Source organism: Molothrus aeneus, chromosome 2 (assembly GCF_037042795.1).
Source record: "Molothrus aeneus isolate 106 chromosome 2, BPBGC_Maene_1.0, whole genome shotgun sequence".
Lineage (NCBI taxonomy): Eukaryota > Metazoa > Chordata > Aves > Passeriformes > Icteridae > Molothrus > Molothrus aeneus.
Window position 1 is genome coordinate 87,501,173 of NC_089647.1, and position 16,978 is coordinate 87,518,150.

At 39.1% G+C, this 16,978-nt stretch overlaps 1 protein-coding gene across 1 annotated transcript in view; it reads left to right on the forward strand.

Moving 5' to 3' along the window:
* Window positions 1-1,037: 1,037 nt before the first annotated feature.
* SLC9A4 (solute carrier family 9 member A4) overlaps window positions 1,038-16,978 on the forward strand; it is a 30,458-nt gene continuing 14,517 nt past the window's right edge. The window contains exons 1-6 of the mRNA XM_066571591.1: window positions 1,038-1,314; window positions 3,541-4,004; window positions 9,214-9,473; window positions 12,565-12,782; window positions 14,784-14,986; window positions 16,116-16,202. Coding sequence (XP_066427688.1) covers window positions 1,053-1,314; window positions 3,541-4,004; window positions 9,214-9,473; window positions 12,565-12,782; window positions 14,784-14,986; window positions 16,116-16,202 — 1,494 coding nt within the window. The 5' untranslated portion in view covers window positions 1,038-1,052. The remainder of the gene's footprint in view (window positions 1,315-3,540; window positions 4,005-9,213; window positions 9,474-12,564; window positions 12,783-14,783; window positions 14,987-16,115; window positions 16,203-16,978) is intronic.

The window sequence follows — 16,978 nt, forward strand, 5'->3', positions numbered from 1 at the left end:
ACATCTGTTCTCACCATCTGCCCTATCTGCACTGTCTTCTAACACAGTCAAATCATCGATGAATTTGAATAATTTGTCACTAAATTAAATGCACTCAGTTCTAAGATAAGTAGTACAGGTTTTAGAACCTTCTAATTAACAGCACTATGTTTGCACACCCTTTTTTCCTTATACTAAACGTGGTAGTTTTTGTGGAGGAGAAAATATGCTGGCGTTTAAAAAACATGATCCACAGGAGCAGTTGGAGGAGGATAATGTATTTACCCAGTAGGTGCCTTACTGGTATGTGTAAAACAAATGCCAAATACAAGACAACCCAAGATCCAATATCAGGCAGGCGGTGTGACTCAGCCCTTCCTCATTATATTGATATTTCCTGCTAATTACATACACGTGTTTAAGGGAGGGAGCCCCTTCCCAAGCGAGGCTGTAATTTGCGCGGTCCCCCACCAGATGTCCCTCCCGGGAGCCCTGCACAGTCCCTTTATTTACACACTGGGTAGTTTTGTTACCAGGTGTGACAGGACCAGGGAGCCGTGCCAAGTGTGGTGCCCGGGGTGCCACTTGCGCTGGGGAGGCAGATGGGGAGCGAGGGCAAGAGAGGAAGGCACGGAGCTGGCTCTCCTGCCTGCCCACAACCTATGCAATTCCCCCGTGCTGTGCTTGCTGCCTGAATGGTGAGCATTGAGAGCTTTTTTGGTTGATTTTTTTTTTTTTTTTTTTTTTTTTTGTGACGGGGTAAAATCAGAGCGGCTGCATAAATTATGTAGTTGGAAAAGTCCTTTTATTCCTCAACAGGGTAATGCTGTGGCCAAGGTTTTTCTGGGTCAGTGGAACCTGCACAACCGGTATCTTCACAGAAACTCCAGGTCTGTCTGCAGCACAAGGAATGGGACAGGCACATAAGGACTATAAAATGACCTCTAACAGGTAAATGAAACAGCCCTGAGGAAGAAGTGGCTGTGGGCAGTGTGAATCACCAGAAGTGACTGTGCACACCTTCATGCACCACTATATGCTAAATCTGTAATAAAATTGTCACAGCTCCAGACATGGGCTTTGCCAGGCTTGCACATGCAAAGCTTTCCAACGTGCTGCTGCTGCTGTTGAGTGTGGTATCCTGTTCTGCTGCTGCTCATGGGGGTGAGCACAGCCTGGGCAAGAGGGCCTTGCTTCACTATGAACATGATTCCAGTGGTGCTGTTGAGTCTTCTGAAGACATGAGGCTACATGTTTTCACACTGGACTATGACTATGTGCAAATTCCCTATGAAGTTACCCTTTGGATCCTCCTTGCCTCTTTTGCAAAAATAGGTAAGTAGAAAATGGGATCTTGGGTCCTCCTAACTTGGAAAGAAGTTAAAAAAATACAATATAACCAAGTAACTTTCATTCATTTGTAGCTGGGATTGATTTTACAGCGTCTGTCAAAAGAACAGGCATGTTCATTACCACAGCACTGCCAAAATTCCACCTTAGAATGATTTCATCTTACTTAAGTTAACATATGACCTCTAATCTTCAGGTCTCTTGGGTTGTGAGTAGCAAATAGCAACAGAGCTTCCTGACACAGTGATGTCCATTCATTTTTTTAGTCCTTATACATCACAAGATACTGGAAATTGCAACCTGACCCAGCTGCAGAAATCAGTTACACCAGACTGAGACTTCAAGTGCATCGAATTTTGGGGAGAAAGTGTAAAGCATTCTTCCTTTGTATGAATGAAAGGAAACATTTCCCTCTGAGTCTTTGTTTTACTTATTTGCTCCTTGAAGTTGGTGTGAAAAGTAATACTGGGGAGAGAGAGTGAGGGTCTCTGAGGGTGTGGATCATCAGGGATGTAGGCTAAGTATCTTTTGAATACGTAGCAATGCAACTGGCTTCTGTTAGAGCTCCATGTGGGTATCTGAAAGGGGAAATGCAACTCAGGGAGTAGTAATTGCAGTAGGAACTGTAATTAATATTGCAAAAAAAGGCTCATCATGTCTTATACATTTTCATGGCTGGGCTGAAATTTTTTTGACCATTTAGAATTAATGCAGCAATACCAAATAAATGAAGAAGATGGTAGTAATGTGAAGAGTTGCACACATAAAATACTTTTCTTTTGAACTTTGTGTGGGATTTTTGAACCCTTTCTTAGAAGAAGCTGGTAGGTGAGAATATCCAGAATCATCAGGTGAGACTGATGCTTTTGTGAAGGTGGCCAGGAGATAAACATTTTTCCTGTCATAGTCACCCAGCTGACAAAAATCATTACCACTATCCATGATTTGCTAGCTTCATTATATCTGATGCCCTCAATCCGATTCCTGCAAATGTTTTCACTGGTAACATAACAATCAAAATTCTCAAAAATTAAATTTGTTATGGCATCAGCAGAGTGTTTTAATATTAAACATATCAACCAAATTCTTTATTTATCATCCATAAAGCACAAGACTTGACATATGGCACATCCACACAATATTCTTGTTTTGAACATGAAATAGATCCTTTAGAAGAATTGTGTGATGCCTCCCAGGTGGACCTGTTACTTTTACTGTGAATTTTCATACAACATTATTTCTGATGAAAAGTGTGGAGCTGTTAATTTTAAATCTATTTGAAAGAAAGAGTTAGTCTGAATAATCTGGTTACCCAGGGAAGAAGATTTCTAAACGGTTAAAGTTTTCAGTGTTTTGTTCAGGTATTTTCTTCTTTCTGGATTTTGAGATGTAAGGGTGGGAAACAGTTCCAAGATATTGAAAGGCAAAACAATCCCTTTATCTGTAAGACTGGAAGAAGAGTTGAAATTATTTTAAAATTAAAAAGCAGATGAGAAGAGTTATGATATAAACATACCTCTTGGTAAAAAAAAGTAGTGTCCTAAAAAAATTATTGAAACTTTCATAAAAATATTATGTTCCTTTGCTTTTGAAGACTGATAGTGTAAGGGTCACAGAAATACTGTCATGGCAGAACCCTCTAGAGTTGCAAGATGAAGGCTGACCTAGCTTCAAACATGGAGTCACAGACATTGGATTTAAGAGTTTCTTAGTCTGCGTCATTCTCATTCTTGTAAATTTTAAAAAGTCCTGACATTTTTAGTACAAGCACATCCCATTCACACAATGATCACACAGTTCCTTTTATAGTGACTAGACAAGTCAATGGCAGGTGGGCAGTAAGGATTCTTAAAGAATATTTTCTTTCCAAATTGTGGAGGATCATTTCAAAGAGGTTTCTGCCTTCCCAGAACTGGAGCTTAAACTCAGACATGCTTGCTCAGCAACCGGGAGCAGGGCAGCAGGAAGAGAAGAAATTCATGGTCACACTCTTGTCCTGCTTTAGTGATACAAGTGTGGGAACGTTTAGTTTTGAAGGGAACAGTACTGCAGAAGTGCAGTAAAAACACTTCTAACAGAAGTTTTTTTTACCTTCATAATCCTTAGAGCAAAAACTGGCTGTCTGAAGACAAAGTGTCCAAATGCAGGCATGACAATTGTCTGATATGAGGTTAATTTAAACTTGAATAATCCCCAAATGTTTTATTCAAGGTTTCCACATCTTTCACCGATTACCAAGACTTATGCCTGAAAGCTGCATCCTGATTGCCATTGGAGCACTAGTAGGAGCAATCATCTTTGCTTCCCATCACAAATCTCCACCGGTGATGGACAGTAGTATTTACTTCTTGTATCTCCTCCCACCCATTATTCTGGAGGAGGGTTATTTCATGCCAACTCGACCATTTTTTGAAAACTTTGGATCCATTCTGTGGTGGTCTGTTCTGGGATCTCTGCTAAGCTCATTTGGGATTGGCCTCTCCCTCTATGGAGTCTGCCAGATCGAAGCCTTTGGCCTGAGTGACCTGAGCCTGCTGCAGAACTTGCTCTTTGGCAGCATGATTTCAGCAGTGGACCCCGTGGCAGTTCTGGTGGTTTTTGAAGAAGCCTCTGTTAATGAGCAGCTTTACATGATGATCTTTGGAGAGTCACTGCTAAATGATGGCATAACTGTGGTGAGTTTGTTTTTGCTCCTTGTCTTCCCCTCTTTGGACTCTTTTGGCTTGTAGGGTTACTGGGCACAGGACAAGAACACAGGAGATCCTAATACATTATCTATTTTATGAATACTCCACTCAGTTACACACAAGAGATTTTAATGCATGCAAAAATTACATCTTAGATTACCTCTTTCCAAAGCATGTGCTTTAGAGCTGCTGGAAGAGGGAAACATCCACTACATGTGAGATGTGCTCTTGCATTTACTAAAGTGAATGGATAAGCTACAGCTGATTTTCCTGGTCAGATCAGTGTAGGACCTTGGAATGTTCTTGACATTGTGCAAGCAAATAAACAGAAAATTGTACTGCTTAAAGACTGAAGGCAGTAAGGGTAGAAATACAGGAGATCCTGCTTTGTCACATACCTGAGAAGGTCCTCTGGAAAAAAAAAAAAAACCAAAAAGCAGACCAGATGTGGATAACCGCTGGAGACCACACTCTGTCCTCCAGCCCCTTCCAGAAATTTCACCAGAGACCTTAGACAGGAATTCCAAACGCCAGTAAGAACTTTTCATAACTGTTTCTAGCAGTAAAAAATATTGACATCCGACAAATGTTTAAATTTTTCAGCTGTGTTGTCATAAATATCCAGAAACAATGTTTCCTGAATAGGAGAGATTTGTTTGGTTGGCTCTGTTTTTATTGTTGCTCTTCTTTGTTGTTGTTGATTTTTTGTTTTTAATAGAAGAGTGTTTTTACAAAGTTCCTTTTTGCTAATGTTTTTGCCCTTATCTCATTAGTTCTGCTAAAATTGGAGCAACCTGAAACTCTAGCTGTAAGCAGAAATGACAAGAACATTTAAAACACATGTTTTTCAAGGAAGAAATTTCAAGCAGGAAGTTTATTGCTCAGAAACCAACAGGACTGCTCATGTGGTACAAGTTAACAGCAGGTTAAGGAGTTTCACTAGATAAGATCTTTACAGAATTTAAATCACAGGAATCTAAAGCACATAAAAACTATTCAGATACTGCTATACATGAGGTACAGCCCAACTGGGACTTGTAAAATCTGTACAGAGTTCACTGCTGAAAGGCTTCATGGGAGAAGTGCAGTTTACCAGTACTGAGAAAAGAAAAAGGAACAAAGTAACTTCTCGCAGGCATGGCCTAAGGATCATAAACCCTTCCTCTTGGTGATCAGAGATACAGGGCTGATGTAGAACTAAGGGACAAATGTTATTTCATTTATGGTCAAACTACTTGGGTGCTACAGTTGTAACAGAAAAATCCCCAATAAGTCTATCTCTTACACTTCTCTTTTTAGCTCCTTCAAATACTGACCTCAAAAATGTAATGCCCCGTTTTCACACTGGAAGAGCTTGTTTCATGCTTTTATTGATGGGCTCACTACCTTGCCTTTGCTTTTCTCCCAGCTATTTATCATATGGGTCCAACTCCTGATGGTATTTACCTGAGCTTCCAGTTGGGATCCTGTTACAGTACAAATGTGCAGTGACAGAAAGCCTGTTAAAACAGTGGATTTAGGCACCCCTCAGCAGCCCTGGGTGTGTTAGTAAAGGAGGTGAAAAGGTTGTACATGGGCTTCGTTGGGTGCACCACTGAGAGTTCCCATTGCCCCACTCATCTTTGGGGCTCATCTCAGAGCAGCTGTGTTGCCATCACTTTGCCAGCTCCTGCTACTGCATCTATGCATCAACCACCATTCACCCCCTTTCTGGGCATTTGAGCTTTCAAAATCTCTACTTGGCTTCATGCTCAAGAAGACTGAAGTATTTGTCACCTGAATGGAGTCCAGCAGATGACTGTCTCCTCTCTGATATCCCACCTACTTTTTTCCAAGACTTTAAAACTACTTATCTCAGGTGTCTTCTCTTACCTTATCCTTCTATTTCGCTCTTAACCGTTTCATTTGAGTTAACTCTAAGTGTTTGAAAAAGATACTATCACCAAGATATATTAGGCATACATATTTTTTTATTGTTTAAATACAAATATCCCCTGGTATTCTCCAGCCTGCTTATCAGCTTGAACATTTTTTTCACCAGCAGGAAAAACTGGTATGAGTTTTGTTCAACTTGTGTAATACATGTGGGGCAACAATAGCTCTGTCTCCTATATTTAGTTTAATATGTTGGTATATAAAGAATATTACAAAATAACAGACTGTAGAATTAGAATTATAATCTAGAAGTTATGACTTTGCCTTAGGGGGGTGGGAGAAAAGTGGATGATTTACTCATTTTACCTGTTGGTACCTTTTCTGTTTTTCTTCAGTAGGGCCATGTATGTGGATGGAAAAAAGAAGGTTCCAAGTCCTCTTAATTACTTCTTTCCCCAGTTATTTCTGAGTGGGCTGTCAGCATCAGAATAGTTCGGACAGCATCAGGGCTGGACCTAGGATACATCATACATTAATGGAATTTCAAAGCCCTGTTCAAAAACAGTATTGTAAATCCCAGGCAGATCTTATTCAAGACTGAACTCAGGTGGAATACCCTGATTTTGCTGTGAAGTGTTTCAGCCATCTGAAGTTCTGCTCCCACATATACACAGACAATTCTGTTTCTAAACAGGAGCTGAGCCACTGATATGAATCAGGAAATGGAATATTCCCTGACTGCTTCATCTCTGAGGCTTGATTTTAGAAATACTGAGAACACCTAAATATCATGCTGTACTCAACATTAGGGGCACTGGCTGTATTCTCTAATGGAACCCTGTCTTCTTTGTAAGCAGCAGAATAGTTAAATCTAATACATGTTGAAGACCTAAGTAAAATTAGTTTTTTTATTTGAGGAGATTTGAAAGTGCCTCTAATGTCACTGAGAAAGATTTTGATCACTAGTTTGGATGCTAGATAGGAGGATAGAGATATTCTCTGCTCCTGCTGTAAAAGTTGTTCCACTGTCATTAGAGTGAAACCAGCTACAGTGGTCAGAAAGAATCAGCAGGGTGGTAAGAAAGAATTATCAAGACAGCCTGTGTTGGTGGTTAAGGCAGCCACTTGAAAATCTCTTCTTCCAATGCTTCTGGTGTGGATTGTGTGTGCAGTAATCGTACACAGACACCTGGAACACGGAGCAGTCCCTGGGGAGTCTCCTGTGGCAGCAGTGTCATGCTCTCTGCTCCTCTCTGTTGTTCTGAGAGCTGCCCAGTAGTACAAAATCCTCTCCAAGCAACCCAAATCATGATGTTCTCAGGGTTGCTACATGAGACCACTATCAATCCATCTCTTTTTGTGTGAACAAAAGCCTCCTAATCTGATTCAGGCTTTCCTAATATATAAAGAATTCTAGTAATCCATTTACTGGCATAAACACTGCAATGTAACTTAGCTGAACCTTACTTATATGACACAGTGCAGGTTGTGATACAGAACAGTTTACTGCTACAAAGCATGTTACAAAAAAAAAAAGAAATTATGTCATTCATATTTCCATAACTTTCATTTTTATGCCAAATCAGTTAAATCATATGGATACTTGAGGAACTAGAAAAGTGAAAAGCATTCTTAAGTCATTTGCTGAGAATCTTCTTAAGTCAGCATAGAATCATGCTGTGGTACCATTTATAAAGAATCACAACTCTTAGGAAGAGGTCAAAGTCTACAAGAAAGGGAAACAGAGAAAACAGGCTCTGAAATTAAATCTATAGGGTAGGTAGGGTGAGGTTTGCTTACTGTGAAAACATGAACCTTCTTTTCCTTATCTGCCGCTGAAGTGACAAATTTCATACACTGGCATTAGGAAAAAGAAGTCCTGGGTATTTTCTTAAAAGAAATATTTTGTTAGGCTTTGTCTGTCTCCCAGAACTATTAGCAGTGAGCCTCCTGGAGAACAGACTGTGTGACAGCTCAAGGTTATATGTCCCCAGGAGCAATTTAAGATTGGATAGTAGCTGAGCAGTAATTATTATCCTAATGAGCTTGACTCTTCTACCTGCAAATACCTGCTTTAGTCTTCTTAATAACCTTCTGGAATTAACTAGATGAAGAAGAAAGACCAAAGAAAACCATAAAATGCAAATTACTTTGGTCTATTTATTGTTTTTGAACTAATGCTTTCGTGCAACAGCTTTGGAGAGCTGGTGTCTAGTTATTTCCCAAATTCTCTTCAAAACTAAAGGTGACTTTCATGTGTTACACAGTCACTGTAAACAGATCTGCCAGGACTTAATATTAACTGATTGTCAGCAACCTCTAAGGCCTTTTTATTACTACACTGCTCTGGAAATTTTCTGTTAGTTTCTAAAAGATGAATGAAAGTGGAATTTGCTGAAAATTTTTCATTAACAGTTTCTGAAGAATAGAAATTATTGATAATAGAAGTTTGGTAAAGTTTTCTTCTCTAAGATATTATCTTTACAGTCCAAATTATATAATACATTACATAAAATTGTAATTTGCATTAAATTGAATCTTTCTTCTAATCTGATATTTTCTTTTAATTTTTGCAATTTCAAGATTTCTAATCAAAATATATATATGTGCAGGGTCTTTAGAACATTTAGAGAGTCACAGCATTTCATTCATGCTTCTAGATGGTTATCTTGGGAGGTGGTTAAGTAGCACCAAACTCCAAATATGTGATGATAGAGAGGCTTTTTTTACCTAGCTAGAGAATGAAACTGAGGCTACCATCTTCCTTTCCCAGTCCTATTCTCAGTGATGTTTCATGATTTTTATGTGTCAAGTGCTTTTGAAAAATATGCAACATTACCATGTCCATCTGATGACGTTTGTCAAGTCTACTGACTGATCCTATAGACAAACTAAATGGGACTTAAATCAAATATGTGACTCCTAGTCCCTACCCTGCCCCAGCCTGATTCAGAAGGAGAACATGGAGGATAGACCCTCCATGGTGTTTAAGGTACCCAGATGAGCTCTTAACCTTTTCTACAAGGACCAAAAATTAAATTAACTCTCAAACAAACCAAGAAAAGAGAGTATTTTTTTTATTACTCAATGTTATTCCACAGCCATTTACTATTTTTTTTTGTTGTTGTTGCTCTTTTTCAGGACACTTAATGGACTCATATTTCTGAGACTTGTTAAGAACCAGCTGAGATTTCAATTGTTACTTTGCTGATCTGTCTAAAGCAATTTCTGGCAAACACAGACACTAAACACACGCACCTATGAAATAGGTGCCAGGTTCAGAAAAGATGCCCAACTGCTGTTTTCTTATTTTCACATGTAGGTTTTATACAACATCTTCATTGCCTTCACCCAGATGCACAGGTATGAAGAAATTGAATCCATCGATGTCTTTGCTGGCTTTGCTCGCTTTTTCGTGGTGGGGCTGGGTGGAGTCTTGTTTGGCATCGTGTTTGGATTTGTCTCAGCATTCATGACTCGTTTCACCCGCAACGTCTCTTCAATCGAACCCCTGCTGGTCTTCATGTTCAGCTACCTCTCATACTTGTCTGCTGAAACCCTTTACATCTCTGGCATTTTGGCGTGAGTATTCCTTACAGCTTTTTGGATGATCTCTTTGAGGAACTGGTGTTGTTTTGTGGTGGTTTGCTCAAGGTTGGTGCAACACAGGCATTAGAGAGGCAGTGCACAGATTCTTAGAGATCTGTAAAATGCAGTGGTGATTAGGAAAAGCAAACCCACAGTCAGTGTAGGCACAGATATTCTACCAAGGGACGCTGGCAAAAGTACTGGTACTTCACATGCTGTTTGTGTGTAAAGTTGCCAGTGCTGCCACCATCTGCCTGCTATCTCTGATAAGATCAGCAGCAGAAGAGAATGATTTGATACTACAGCAGTTTATCTGTATTTATTTCTAAGCAGCTTCACCATCAGATTCTAAGAGAGACATAAAGTGATGGGTATGGAAAATATAAGAAAGCACATCTGAGTTCTTTGTGAACATCAGCCCTAACACCATTCACTGGAATTATATTACATTTGAACAGCATCACTGAGATTGAAACTGGAGGAAATACCAGGTGAAAGAGAACATCACCTACACATGCATACTTATAGTCATGTATATGAATATTAGCAGTATTTTATTTTTGTGGTCAGGATAGCTTGATACTGCTGTGATGCTGGGGACATGTTCCTCAAAGTATGTGATGGTGTGGGTGCCTGCTGCAGAGAGAAAGCTGTTAGGCTCTTGACTGGAGTAAATGCAGGAATGGTGAGAATTGTGGGAAGGAAAGAAGATGGTAGCAGGAAAGGAGCTGAAGAGAAAGGAACAGGGATGGAAGTGAGAGACTTAAGGAGAAAGCTGCTGGCAAGTGGCTTGCAAGGATACCACCCAAACCAGCCCACCTGCAGGGTGCAGCATAAGAAGGTGGAGACCTCCTGTTGCTAAATGCTCCAGCTGGTGCTGCTGGTTGCCGCAGGCTCAGTGCACAGCTGGTGGGGGGCAGCAGCTTTGCATGGGCTCTGCTGGCTCTGAGCTTTCATGAGGGCCTTGGATGACCTCGTGTTGCAGAAAGTGATTCCCTTTATCGAGGACAAACCAGTTTAAACTTAACAAATACAAGCATATGGCTGCTGATGTCCAGACAGGTACATTTACTCACCTCAACTTGTGAAGCTCTGATTTCACAATCACGGAATGGTTTTGGTTGGAAGGGACATTTAAAGGCCATGTAGTCCAATGCCCTGGCAATGAGCAGGGACATCTTCAGCTAGATCAGGTTGCTCAGAGCCTCATCCAAACTGACCTTTAGTGTTTTCACAGGTGGGATATCTGCCACCATTCTGAGCAACCTCTTCCAGTGCTTCACCACTCTCATTGTAAAATAGTTTTTCCTTACATCTAGTCTAAATCTACCTAAATCTTTTAGTCTAAAACTATTATCCCCTGTCATATTGCAATAGGTGATACTAAAAAGTTTGTCTCCATACTTCTTATAGGCCTCTTTTAAATGTCAAAAGATTGAAATAAGGTGCTCCTGAAGCTTTCTCCTCTGCAGGTGAAAAACCCTGGGTTAGTCAGCTTCAGAGCAGAATTGCCATTATAAAAATAACCTTTGCAGGATGGTCCTGGGAAACAGTATTTGAATATTTAAACATATGAAATAAGTAGTTAGACTGGATATAGATTATCTTGAGCAACTATACAAAGCAGATGAGTCTTGTGCTATGTTTTGTATACCCAAATGTAGGCTCAGATTGAGCTGACTGGCAACTTTAGTTGAGCAGGATTAGATGTACTGTGCAGTGAACAGTAAAACCATATGGACCTCTTCCTACCTGCACTGCCCAAAATACTGCTTCCCCACCTACTCCTTGCACGGATCACATAGCTCTTTATTTCTTTCACTTCTTATTTTCATTAGAGTTCTGAAATTATTAGTAATTTAAGAATGGTAATATAATTTGGATTTATTATTCTTACTGCTTCATTAAGGAAATTATTGCTTGTTTTAGAGATGGAAACTTATTGCCACCTTTCTGAATTATTGAGGATTCATTCATTTTTCACCTGGATCATGAAAGTCTATTATGTATGTGTATCTGAAAGTCAACAGTATTAATCATTAATACCTAATGGCCTTGTCTTGGAGTGTCCTTGGACATGCTAAATGACTCAGCTCCACCAGGATACCCTTGAGATTTCTCAGTGGAAATTAAATGAACTGAAACTAGAGGAAGGTTATCTAGTGAACAGTCATCATTCTCTGAATTCACAAGTTTGGAAAATATCATTACAAGAGGCCCCCAGAGACTAAACTCATATCAGTAGAAACTAGATAGGTGATGGAATATGTTACTAGCATAGCACTCAATCTGTGTGTTACCTATGGAAAATGCAGAGGGGAAAAGGAAATCCCCTTCAGTAGGGCTGATCAAAGACTGCTGCTCCATGTGATTGTCACCAGCATCTGTGCTGGGTGGCTGCTGATGCCTCTGACACAAGCTCTAGTCTTCATTAACAGTGGAGAAGTGGAAAACATCCCTTTGCCTTCTTAGGCACATTCCACACACCCTAGGTAACTGCAGGGAGGAGGACACCTCTGTAGGATAATTGAATTTTCTCCTGCTGTGCCACAATGGGCTGCTGTGCTTGGAGAGTCCTGCAGCTTGCCCTGGCACTGCTGATCTGCCAGGGAGCCATGGTAGCTTCGGCCCTGGCGTGGGGCTACCATGATCTGCACTGCCACCTCAAGGGAGAATGTCACCCAGGTGACATTCCAGGCAGGTTATGTCCCTCTAACTGATCCACCTGTAGGCTGGTACAAAACCGACCTGCCTGTTGTTTGAGACAAATATTTGGTGCTTGGTGGCTCCATGTTAGGCATTCAGGATAAAATGGACTTTGAGCTGGAATGTGATCCCCTCCCTTCCTTGTCAGAAAGGCCGACTGGTTTGCTTCCTTTATCCTATAAGTAAAACAGATTTGTAAACGTGAATGAAGATCCTTTTCTATCTAATGAAATAGCTAATGTTACTGGGGAAATAAAATGCTTGCTTTGATGAAGGTCAGAACCTGGTGGTGGAGAGTACAGGTAATGATGGCTGATGTTGTCCTTAACTGAAAAGAAGAACAGGTCATGGCTGATCTCTGATGTTTTGCTTGATACAGGATGACAGCATGTGCAGTGACAATGAAAAAATATGTGGAGGAGAATGTTTCCCAGAATTCTTACACCACAATAAAATATTTCATGAAGATGCTAAGTAGCATCAGTGAGACCCTGATTTTTGTGTTCATGGGAGTGTCTACAGTGGGGAAAAACCATGAATGGAACTGGGCCTTCATTTGCTTCACTCTGTTCTTCTGCCTCATTTGGCGGACACTGAGTAAGTAAACTCTTGCAGACAACCTTCTCTGCATCTATGAGAAAAAATCTTTGGCACAAAATTTTGTTAGAAAAGTCTGTGGGGACTGGCACAACTGGTTTAACAATAAGTTTACTAGTTCATATTAGTGACAAGCAAATTTCACACATCGACACACAGAGAAAAAGAGGAAAAAAGCTCCACACAAATCTGAATGCAAGTCTCCAAGCAAAGACTTTACATTTAGGTGAAAATGGATTTTTTAAAAGAAAAATTAATATATTGCCATGATTACACTTATAGAGATGTTTATATCTTTATTTACTATATGCCCCTTAGATAAGTGGGCCTCATAATGATTTTACAACACACTGTCATTGACCTAATAATTAGGTAATGTAGATCATCACACTTCCAGTGCTATAACACTACAGGTCCTGGGCTGGGAGGGCTGGAGGCATAGGAAAAGAGGGAAGGTGAAAATTAGCACTAATAGATACCTGAACAGGGATTTATACCACATGTGGGCCAACAGCACTATGCTACTACTAATCACAAGTCGAGTCTAAAGTTTTAAACTGCTAAAAAGTAGTGCCTATATGAAATTACTCCATTTTTGCACATGGTATGTCCCATTCCTGCAAAGGTGTCCTACTCCCTGAACTGTGGGACAGATTCCTCTAAAGTTTTAAACTGCTAAAAAGTAGTGCCTATATGAAATTACTCCATTTTTGCACATGGTATGTCCCATTCCTGCAAAGGTGCCCTACTCCCTGAACTGTGGGACAGATTCCTCTAGCATGGACAGGACAGTTCATAGATGATGTCAGACAAGTTGTGAGACACAGTTTCTCATCTCCTCCTAATGTCCAGGATGAGTTGACAGTAATGCTGAAAAAGGAGAAGGAATAAGAAGGCTGGTGGTTGGTGTTCTGAAGGTGGTACCAAAAAGGAAGTAATTACATATTTTCTTGCTGCATCTGGACCAAGTGTGGCCTCTGAATTTTTAAAGGCTTGCTCTCCATTTTGAAGTATCCTTCTAATTAAGACAGAAACAAGGCTCTCCTGATATAAAAGCTGTTTTCCAGCCACATGTCCATCCTTCTCTCAGACACCAAGGGGAGTGCTAGAGCTTTCCAGAGGAAGGACAAAACATTTTCTGCGAAATTTGTGTGTTAAAATGATTACATCATTTTCTCTGGAACTTGAATAAAATAAAGAGAAGTGGCCTGAGGTTGATACCTCACATAGGCTGTTTCACTCTGAGTACCTGATGCCTAGCATAATTATAAGTAGCCAAAAAAGGTTTTGCATAAAGCGATATCCAGCAACCTACCGCATTTGTCAGCTTTTATGTAAGTAATTTAATGGTTTCCACATAAAACATAGGATATATAAGAAGCGAATCAAACAAATTGCTAAAACTACACTATAAAGACAAGTTGCAGTCCTTACACAGCCTCAGATTATCTTATAAATTTTAAATTTTATTAAAATAAAATGAAGTTTGAGAAATAAACAAAGAATTAGAGTCATAATAAACCCAAGGATAAAAATTTAAAATGCTATTATTCTTTGTCTTTCAGTGAACCTGTCCACTGGACTTGTTGGTAAAACACTGTTCAAACACTTTAGGCAGACACTGTACAGAAAGCAGGAAACATTGCAAGGGAAGGCCCAGGGAAAACTCTCATCCAGTTGTTTTCCTTTTCTCCAGAACACTTTGGAGGAAATTATACAACATAAGTATAGGAAGTAAATATTTTCCCCTAATCTCTCTTCCAAACTGTGTTAATGATTTTAAATCCTGAAGCTGTTAGGAACCACAGTATTTTGTAGGACATATTTCACACAAGCCAAATTTAGCGGTTGGTCAGAGAGAAGCTACAAGAAACCAAAAGAGAAAAAAACATGGGCTGTCAACAGTTCCCCAAAACAACAATTGCTTTGCTTTTAATATTTAATATTTTCTTTTTCTCCTTGATTAATAATAGCTGTGGGGTTTTTTTTATCCCTTCCCAGGTGTGTTTGCTCTCTTCTACATCAGTAACAAGTTCCGAACATATCCCTTCACCTTCAAAGACCAACTCATTATTTCTTACAGCGGCCTCCGAGGAGCCAGCAGCTTTTCTCTTGCATTCTTGCTTCCAGTGAATCTTTTCCCCAGAAAAAACCTATTCATCACTGCGACTATTGTGGTTATATATTTCACTGTGTTCATCCAAGTATGTATATTTCTTAATTGATAACTTTCATGTACTAGACGTGACTGAAAGCTTCATAGTGAAAATTGCATTGAATTCACTCTTAGGCTAGGACAAGTTATTGCATTTTAGGGCCAGATTTAGCACTGTACTGTGTAATTAGCCTTTTTAAGAGCTTATAGGTAATACAAAAATTGTGTATTGAAAACATGTGTCTTTTAAAATATTCAGGGGAGAGGGCACTTGGTGTCCAAAATTATTTATGTTCATTCCACATGCATTTCCTGGTGCTTCCAATTTAAGAAGTCTTTTAGCTTTACCTTTCAGTAGTGATTCAGTCATTATTCGTGATGTATCTCAAACTGACCAGAAAACAGTATGTCTGTTCTGTGACAGCTTTTGAATTTTATACTTTTAACTTCATCTTAGAGACCAAGTACAAATATTTTGAAATCCTTTGTAAAAGAATATTTTAAAAAATGAAGTGAATAAGTCACATTTGTAAGTATAGGTGTCTACTTTTGATATTTGAGTTATTCCACCTTGCTTACTGCTGTACCTGGAAGAACTGAAACTTCTAGAGAACTCTGCATCCCATATTTTGCATTTTCCAATACCAAGGTCTCAGATCCTCTAGGGTGCCAATGGGGCACTATGCACTTGGGATAGTGTAAAGTAAGGCACTTAAGTTCCACCAGAACGTTTCAGGAAAAAAAAAAAGTTTCTATTTCCACTTTTAAAATGGTTTTCTGTAGCAGTGCAGTAATGAAATGGGAAAAGCTGAAAACTGTTTCTAAGTGAAAAACCCCTGGAATGTTTAATTCTGAAAATGTTGAAGTAAATGGTTTTAAGACTTCCAGACCTCGCAAAGATTATTTTTTTTTCAAATGAATCCTCTTTTGAAGATGATTGCCAATGAGTCAGTTACTTTACATTATTAGACTATGCCAATAAATAGAATCTCACTTAAAAAAACTCTCATTAAAAAGTTTTTTATTTTAGATTCTCTTCTGTAGCTCTCCATACAAATAATAGTTAATTTCTGTGCTAAGACACAGCTTTCCTAACTGATTAAAATTATCCCCTTTTGCTTTTTTTCTATTTTTGCCTAAAAGATATTTAACAATTCAACTCATTATTCCAAATGCAGGGAATCACAATCGGACCATTGGTCAGATATCTGGATGTTAAAAAGACGAACAAAAAGGAATCTATAAATGAAGAAATTCATGTGCGAGTAAGTTTTTAATATCAGTAACCCAAAAAGAAACGAACAGGTATTCTAAAAGAGCTGGAAAGAGGGAAGCCCTTGGAAATCTGGCATTCTGTGCATTTGGATTCTCAATGCTTTTAAGAACGTAAGGAGGTAACTTAGGCATGATTTTCTGAGATCTTGCATCTCATGTTCATATTTACTATCATATTATATTATCATCCACAAGTGTCATGGTGTATTAGGTCCCTTATTCATTGGCACTTTGACCATGGGACGACAGAAAGAGAAAGGTAATGTTTATCGAAGTACTCACCATCCTTCCTAGCTGGATTAGTCAGAAACACTTGTTGCCATCTTTTGACCAGTTCTAGACACTGAAGTCTTAAAAGTCTTTAATCCAGATTTATTGAACTGAGTTGAACCATTGAACTGCAAACTTAGTTTTGAGTTATTCTGAGCAGTGATCTTTTGTCCTCTCAAACATTTACTTCAGTTCCCAAATTACTATTATATAAAATAACAGGAAATTGTTCAATCTGGTTTAACATTACAGAAAACCTATGTACATTCTTTCATTTCACAATAGGGAATACATTTGAAATCAACAGAAATGCTGTGTCTTAAAATTAAACACACGCACAGATGTAAGCTGAAGAGATATTAGCAAAATTAGAACATCTGAACTGATGTTGAATTTTAAGTGAATTTAATTCCTCCTATCTGAACATTTACAATGAACCTTGAAGAGAACCTGCATTTTAAAGCACCCCTTATGCCAATATGTCTGTAAGAATTGG